Source organism: Maniola hyperantus, chromosome 7 (genome assembly GCF_902806685.2).
Source record: "Maniola hyperantus chromosome 7, iAphHyp1.2, whole genome shotgun sequence".
NCBI classification, from domain to species: Eukaryota; Metazoa; Arthropoda; class Insecta; order Lepidoptera; family Nymphalidae; genus Maniola; species Maniola hyperantus.
Window position 1 is genome coordinate 7,205,748 of NC_048542.1, and position 8,754 is coordinate 7,214,501.

The 8,754-nt window shown below is 36.6% G+C and overlaps 1 protein-coding gene across 2 annotated transcripts; it reads left to right on the forward strand.

The window, feature by feature from the left end:
* The first annotated feature begins 343 nt into the window (after positions 1-343).
* On the forward strand, positions 344-8,515 carry LOC117983586 (facilitated trehalose transporter Tret1-2 homolog). Of its 2 annotated transcripts, none has more exons than XM_069499566.1 (10): positions 344-414; positions 3,176-3,408; positions 3,783-3,936; positions 4,042-4,211; positions 4,734-4,857; positions 5,725-5,814; positions 6,054-6,112; positions 6,217-6,375; positions 7,333-7,515; positions 8,229-8,515. In XM_069499566.1, the coding sequence occupies exons 2-10, from the start codon at positions 3,190-3,192 to the stop codon at positions 8,457-8,459; spliced, it is 1,389 nt and encodes a 462-aa protein (XP_069355667.1). In that variant the 5' UTR covers positions 344-414; positions 3,176-3,189; the 3' UTR covers positions 8,460-8,515. The 2 variants fall into 2 exon arrangements, with proteins under 2 accessions (XP_069355667.1, XP_069355666.1); XM_069499565.1 differs by lacking the exon at positions 344-414 and adding an exon at positions 1,531-1,661.
* The last annotated feature ends 239 nt before the right edge of the window (positions 8,516-8,754 follow it).

Here is an 8,754-nt window from a genome sequence, read left to right on the forward strand (position 1 = left end):
ATATAAATATTGTTTTATAAAAATCTAAAGGCTAGAAGCGTTTGCCAATAAAGCGCTGAAGTAGCACGATTTTTACCGACTTATTCAACTATTGTCATCATAATTCGGCCATTTCACACTCTACTTTATTTTACAAAACACACCAAGTATGTTTTATTACTAGATAGGTACACTGAAACCTTTTTGCAGAATCCATCTATCCATTGGTTGAAAGATGAAACCGTATGAAAATTCCTACAAATTCCTACATAGGTATAGTACGCGACGGGTTGAAATGAAAATCGTGGAGGGAATGTCCCGCACCCGCACAGCCCCAGCCAGGTGCGGGCGAGCGCGGGTGACGTGCGGCGGGTATACGGGGCGTCCCCTCGCCTCGTACCCCGATTGCGATCTCAACCTGTCGCGGACTTATAGGTAAATACTTTTTGTAATTAGTTTAGAAATTGATTAGAAATTAGGGAGGAACTATAAGTAGTGATGTATTTTCGGAATCAACAAAATACTTAAATACCTATACCTACTTAAATCTTTTCACTCAAACCGATTCGATTCATTTATCTCAAGTTTATTTTTTCTTATCGTACTTTTGTTTGTGATATCCGCCATATTGGATTTGATATAACGTCATAGCCTATATGACACTCCGAACCCGAACACTAAAACCACAGAGTAGGTACTAAAACTAAGCCAAACTTAATTCGTTTATTTATTGACCTTATTTATAAAAATCTAGTAAGAAACTTGGAAATCACAAACACCTACATACATAATGGACTAAGAGCCAGCGCGTGCCAGACCTTCGTTATTTTATAAAAGCTGAAAGTTTCTGAAGACACTGGGAGGAACGTTTATTTGGATCATGTTGGCTTTGGGAGATAACAGGTAATAAAGATGTAAAAAAAGTCTTAGGTCAAAGTAGGTATGAAATCTATTTTTTAAATTTTCTTGAAAATAGTAGGTATTAGAAATCACGTCATGCATTGCCAGGCACTTAGTATGGTGGCAACCCCCTGCCAGATACCCTTAAAGTTTGAAAGTTTAAACTCTCTCTCTAAAATAATTATACGAGATGTCGCTACCATCATACTCAGAGTCATAGAGCGGGTGAGTTTCTCTACGTGATCAAATGTCAATTGAACGTTGGGGTCCCAAAGTCTTAAAATGGTGACCTCGCACAGCGTTGGCAGACCGCCCCTCCCACTAGGTGGACCGCGACATCAAACTATTCGCAGCTAGCCATTGGATTCAGATGGCGCAATACCGTGGCATGTGGAACAACAAGAGACCTATGTCCAGCGGTGGACGTCTATCGTTTTGAAAATAACTATGCTAAATTTTATACCTTTTCTTAGTGGGTAAAAAGAGAATGTAGAAAAATAATTATACTCCTAGTTAAAAAAGCCAATTTCGACGGAGTTTATTTTCATCATCATCTTAAAGATATTCGCATATTATAATAAAATCACATTATCACAATAATTGTTTGATGTTTAAACAATTATAATGCCTTTATGTAATTAGGCGATCACAAAATGTTTTAGTTGACTTATAAATATGTAAGAGATTGGTCTCTTAAATTGTTAAGAGTTTTTAAGTTTGTTTGTGTTGAGTTATAATATTGACAATGGGGAAGCTGCGTCAAGCTTATACAAGCATATCATGTAAGTGATTGTGTTAAAATTTCCACTTGATCTTCAAAAGTTCGCCGTATCACGAGGGTCAATTATTTTTAACGTTGATGAAATTCAACGATGAGACATTTTTAAGAGCACCAATTCATAGTAAAGTAAGAGAAGAACGTTTTCCATCCGGTTTCTGATTGTTATAAGTCGATTGGAGCACAAGATAACTTTTAAAATATCATTTATCAAAACCCCAAAATACAAATAAATACAATCATAATCCACACGTTCACCCATACCTAAATGGAATGATTCAGCTTTACGTATTATCCATTTATATCTCCTTGCTTTGTTTAATATCTGCGATATAGAAAATTTTATCAATTGTTAGAAGATTGTGTTCTTAGACTCTAGATAGATGATTTCCAGAGACAAGCGGCTACATACTTAAATACATGCTAGATTCTACGGTCTACCCTGTATTTCTAGGCTGTATTTAATAGGGTCTACTACGGTCTACTAGTACTGGTAGAGTCTATAGCCGCTAGACTGTTCCATCTTGTGAATCTGTACTATCAAACGGCTCAAAATTAAATAAGAGCAAAGTATTATTTGTATCAAGCTGGCTGATATAGCCCACGTTGGCCGGCATTGGCCATAGCTGATATATTTATTAATCTAAGTTGACCGGTCTAAATACCCAGTAGGTATAGTGAGTAGAGATAGGTTTTCCTGGACACCGTTTTTAGGGTTCCGTACCTCAAAAGGCAAAACGGAACCCTTATAGAATCACTTTGTTGTCTGCCTGTCTCTCTGTCTGTCTGTCTGTCTGTCTGTCTGTCTGTCAAGAAACCTACAGGGTACTTCCCGTTGACCTAGAATCATGAAATTTGGCAGGTAGGTAGATCTTATAGCTGACATTTGGGGAAAAATCTGAAAACCGTGAATTTAGGGTTAGATCACACAAAAAAAATTAAATTGTGGTCATGAACTAATAATTAGTATTTTCAACTTTCGAAGTGAGTGACTATATCAAGTGGGGTATCATATGAAAGGTCTTCACCTGTAAATTCTAAAACAGATTTTTATTTATTTTTATGCATCATACTTTATGAATTATAGTGCAAAATGACGAAAAATACGACTGTAGTACGGAACCCTCATTGCGCGAGCCTGACTCGCACTTGGCCGGTTTTTACAGGAATACAGTAACCGATTTATGGCTACAAGTAGGTAGGTACTTGACCGAGCTACCTAGACAATCCTGTTGCACCACCGATGTCACGAAATAGCCTAACAAGGATGCAACAGATCCAACTATCTTACAAAGATTGAAAGGAGTCTATTTCAACAAAAAATAAATATTGATTTCAAATTCTTACAAAATGCTTTCGAATCTTTAATTGAACCTACGACTGCCTCAGAATATCCTTCTTACCAAGAATATTCAGCAAGAAACTTTGCTCTTTAAAAAACAAAAAACAAATTATAGATAATAATACTAGACCACGTGTACCTACATGAATAATTTAAGTCACTTTGTATCTTTTCAGGTGCACTAGCAAACATGCTAACAGGCCTATTATACACATGGCCATCTTACACATTGCATCTGTATACACGTGAAGATACAACCCTCCTTTCCGCCCCAATGTCTGACATAGAGAGCTCTTTGGTGGGCAGTCTACCCTCATTGGGTGCAATGTTTGGGACAGCGGTAACAGGTTGGATAATGAGTACATTTGGTAGACAGAAAAGTGGCCTAGTTCTAGCTGCACCCCTTTTAGTAAGTTACTTCGAAATACTACTATGTTTAACCCGCAAGGTATAACGAGCAACTAGGCAAGAGTGAATAAGCATCTTCTAGTCAAGCACGCTCAAAACATTATTGATATCCTCTTTTGGTGGGAGGCTTCGGCCGTGACTAGTTACCACCCTGTCGGCAAAGCCGTGCTGCCACGTGATTTAGCATTCCGGTACGATTCCATGAATTCCAAATCAAAGGGGTATGTGTTTAATAAAAAACTGCCATACCATTTTCAGGTTAGCCCGCTTCCATCTGTGACTGCATCATCACTTATCATCAGGTGAGATTGCAGTCAAGGGCTAAGTTGAGTTGGAAGTTGAGTGAAATTATGAACAATATATTTTATATTGCAGATATCCTGGATAATGATAGACTTTACAAAGTCTTCTGTAGTAATACTCATAGCCAGGTTCATTTCGGGAGCTGCTGGAGGTGCATTCTTGATTCATGCGCCTATTTATATCTCAGAGATTGCTGAAGAATCTATACGTGGAGCTTTAGCTTCAGGTTGGTGCTATAAAATATCTAAAATTCATTAACACTTAACTACTACCTACTCTCTTTGTATTCCTAATTCAATGCATTTACGTCAACAGTTTTATAATTTTGCAGCACCGATTGCTTGCTACTGTATAGGCGCTCTCATCTCCTACCTCATGGGCTGGTTTTTATCTCACCGGTATATAATATGGACAAACATTGCTTTGTGCATCCTGTACATGGGTCTTATGTTGATGGTTAAAGAGAGTCCAGTATTTCTGATGAGACAGAAAAATGAAGAGGTAATTAATTTGAATATAAATAAAATGGCTTAAGTCATAGATATTTTGGGCTTTAAAGGTTTAATTTAGCTAGCAATTAATTGAGGCAAAAGAACGTAGATTTATGGATTGGTGATTATCATTATACAGATCTCTATATATAAAAATGAATCGCTAAAAGTGTTGCTGATTGCAAATCTCGAGAACAGCTGAACCGATTTCGCTTATTCTTTTTTATAATATTCCTTGAAGTACGAGGATGGTTCTTACGGAGAGAAAAATTTAAAAAAAATCCTGAAAAAGAATCGTCTGTTAGGCGGTACGAAGTTCGCCGAGGCAGCTAGTTATAATATATAATAACCATTGCATGCTGTGTTAATTATATTATTATAGGTTAACGTAGAGCTAATTATGGGAACGGGGATTTGACTTCTTTGAAAATGATTCTTGATATCACTCTCCATGCAAAGTATACCTACAATAGGGAAAGTTTTAGTGTCTAAATCTTTCTATTCTTCATATTTCTTTTTGTATACATTTTAGGAAGCACTTTTATCTATAGCCCACTACAGAGGTGCGCCAGTTTCTTCTAAAATTGTTTTAGAAGAATTTTCAAGATTGAAACAGCAAATAACGCCTGCTGTCGAATTAAGAGCAGTTAGCAATGGTAAGATGTTTTGATGAAATGATTCTCATGATTTGATTGACTGTAGGTCTATTTTTAATTGGGTCTTAGACATTGATTGGTTTGTTTATTTTGATAAATGAGCAAGACGTATCTATATATTTGTTTAATAAAGCGAGGTCTATCATGTTTGTTTTAGTCTAGCTATCTTCTTTAATTATATTTTATTTATAGAACTCAAAAATGATGGCTCATTTTGTTGTACACTATCTGTAAAGTAAACAAAAGTGGTAGCTTAAATACATAATATTGCTACCCCTGCGAAAAAGGATAGGTGGCACAAGATTTATACAGCTGTTAATTTGACATAGTTTAGAGAATTATATCGCTAATAATAATAATTAGCACAACACAATTCTCGTCTTCAGTTATCACAATTTATTGTACACAACATAATAATGTGTAGACAACGGCAAGCGGCGCAAGTATCTAGGTATGCCTCTCTTATCGAAAGTTACATTTTTGTTCGTTTGCCGTGGAGACCCAGCAGGGGCCATGCAGTCTTAGTGCTAAAAAAAATTACGAGACATTTCACTGCGATTAATAGCGTCATCGGCTGACGGAAGGGCTGGCTCATTTTTTGCGCAACGGAACAGCCTGGCTGTCCAACGCGGAAATGCAGTCAGTATTCTTGCAACCATTCCACGCGGGCATGATTTGTATAATAATTAGATAAGACTAGCTTTAAGTTTTATAACAATTATAATTATTTATTCTGTTGTGTACAATATTATCAACAGTAGTACCTATAGGTACAACAGAATAATTAGCGACATTGTCAACAACTTTTGATCTCGTAGCCTTAATTGAAAAACGAATAGAGATAAATAAAGAACATAATTTTTTCAGGCGCGAAAGAAGAAGCTGAAAAGGAAATGTTAACTAAAGAAGTCGAAGAAATAGAACCCCAAAGAAAGATGACGTCATTAAAAATGTTGTGTTAGTACCATACTTTCTATAACTTCATGTTTGATATTTCATTGTCGATTAAAAGTAAAGTACATACTTAATTGTAACCTCAGCTTAAGTCGAAAATGAAATAAATAGCCGAAAATTTTACTAGTTGAATATATTTTAATTAACCATAAACGCTAGTCTAATATCTAAAAGTACAATTATTTTGTAATTGTAAATTGATTATTAAAGATAATAATCAATATAATATTATTTATTTTTAGTTACATCTCCATCGTCACGACGAGGATTTATTGTGGTTGGATTATGTTTGTCTATTCAAGTACGTATATTGAGCGACTTAATTCGTGTTGATATTTTTAAGAGTTGTCGTTAGTTTTTGAACTTTTATGTTATAAATTATTTAATTAAATTTATTTTCACCAGGTTATGATGGGGATGGTAGCAGTGCAAGTATACGCCAAAGAAATTTTCAGACAAGCTGCTCCGGACCTATCTTCCCACTTTTGCTCAGTCATGTTTGCTCTAGTTCTTCTAACTGGTAGTCTGCTGAGTGCCTTGTTCACTGATAAGTTTGGAAGAAAAGTAAGTGACGTCGACCTCAACTCGTCTATAAATTCTAGACTAAGCTACTTAATCACACAAATCCCAAATGTAGTAAAAAAATCAATAAGATTATAAGTCTCAGATTTTTTGTCTAAGGTTCAGCTAGTTTGCTCTCGTTCAGTGTAGATTGTAGAATCACTAAACCCAGTGACACTACATTGAACCAGATGAGAGATAGTGCCAATAAAGAGAGCCAGTGAGGGCTAGTTCTTCATTATTTTAGAAAAGCTAATAGTTTCTCTGCGTGTTGTCCCCAACACTGGGGGGAAGGAACGTTTCTTTGGATGTTTGTTGGTTTAGATTAAGGTGTAAAAAATCTTACGTCAAAGTATAAAGTCCATTTTTAGGGTTCCGTAGTTTTATATTTTCTTCGCAATAAAGTAGTATTAGAAATCACGGCATGCTTTGCCAGACACTTACCATCTTAGTCCACATGTTTGGTGTCACTTGAAGGAAAATGGCGTAGGTACTTTTGCTTTCTTTGGTTTCTTAAAAGTATATAAATTAAACACTATGATATGATATTAAACACGTCATAATAAATATGCGTTATCTGTAGCACATTTAATAGTCTTAAAATAGATAGATAACGGTTTATTGTTTAATAAGTAAAAGTATGATAATGATACAGAATATGTGCTTTTAGCACAACAGTAGGTTTTATTTATTTATTCGGATACAAGTTAGCCCTTGACTGCAATCCCACCTGGTAGTAAGTGACGATGCAATCTAAGACGGAAGCGGGCTAACCTGGAAGGAGTAGGTATGGCAGTTTTTAATAAACCCATGCCCCTTTGGTTTCTACACGGCATCGTATCGGAACGCTAAATCGCTTGGCGACGCTTGGTAGGGTGGTGACTAGCCACAGCCGAAGCCTTCCACCAGAGGTTTAATGGAACAGAGAGGTTTAATGTAATTTTTTGCTTTTGTTTTTAGATCCTCCTAATATCATCCTCAGTTGCTGTTGGCGTCTGTCTGACAGGATTGGGCATATTGCTGCACACAAGTATAGCTCCACCATGGGTGACAGCTGTATTGATCCTCTGTTACTGCTTCGCATTCATGTTTGGCGCCGGCAGTGTGCCTTATGTTTTGGTCGCTGAGTGCTTCATATCAGAGGTTGGTGTTATACAAATAGCTAAATCACCTGCCACATTGCATTGACTTTAAGCATCAAAATGTATGGGGAACCTTTTTTATGGGTGAGGGCCGTTCGACTATCGTCGCTCGAGTTTTCGAATCGATCCATCGTCGCTCGACCTTTAAACATCAAAGAGCGACGTAGGAAATCGCCAAATTACATTCGAGAGTAATTCTACCATAAAATGGTCGTCGACCATGATAAATGGATAATTAATATCCATTCATTAAGCCGCACTTTTAAAGTAGAATCTTAATCTTCTATATATATATATATATATATATATATAAAAGGGAAAGGTGACTGACTGACTGACTGACTGACTGACTGACTGACTGACTGACTGACTGACTGACTGACTGACTGACTGACTGACTAATCTATCAACGCACAGCTCAAACTACTGGACGGATCTGGCTGAAATTTGGCATGCAGATAGCTATTATGGCGTAGGCATCCGCTAAGAAAGGATTTTTGAAAATTCAACTCCTAATGGGGTGAAATAGGGTTTTGAAATTTTGTAGTCCACGCGGACGAAGTCGCGAGCATAAGCTAGTTAAAGTATAAAAAAACAGGTAGCCATAAAAATTTTCATTAATGAAACTGATTCCAACATAAGCATAGCTACATTATATTCTTTGACCAGCAAAAATAGTAGCCAGTCTTGAAGTTTAAATTGATTATTTTTCAGGTTCAAAGCATCGCTTCTATGTTGCTCATGGAATGGGTTTGGCTCCTTAACTTCGTGGTCGTCGGGATTTTTCCCTTCATGGTCAAGATGTTCGGTATCCATGGCTCTTTCTATATCTTCGCCTGTTTTGCCGTATTAGACCTTCTCGTTGGATTGTTCATCCTGCCTGAAACTAAAGGTCTCACCAATGAACAGATACAGGAAAGGTTTTTGAGGGCTCGAAAAAAGTGAATCAGTGTTATTGAGTTCATGTTGTGATATTATGTTAAATCGGAATAAATATACTTACGTGTTAAATAAGTCTTTCAGTATAATAGTATTAATATCTACCGTTCGAGACCGCATCATGAAAAAATCTTGAAATTATTTTACTTAAAAAGCCTTCAGAATACCCACACGGCACGTTGGAATCATGTCCATTGTGGATCCTAGTTTATACAAGTTTGTTATAATAGTGGATGCTGTGGAGAACGTGCGAATTGCGATCGTAGTAATCGCGGTTGCGCACTGCAGTGTGATCACTTCA

Coding starts and splice junctions, on each gene's coding strand:
- LOC117983586 (XM_069499565.1), top strand. CDS start 1,625: ATGGGGAAGCTGCGTCAAGCTTATACAAGCATATCAT. Junction 4,858..5,724: donor ATTAAGAGCAGTTAGCAATG/GTAAGATGTTTT, acceptor TAATTTTTTCAG/GCGCGAAAGAAGAAGCTGAA. Junction 7,516..8,228: donor CTGAGTGCTTCATATCAGAG/GTTGGTGTTATA, acceptor ATTATTTTTCAG/GTTCAAAGCATCGCTTCTAT.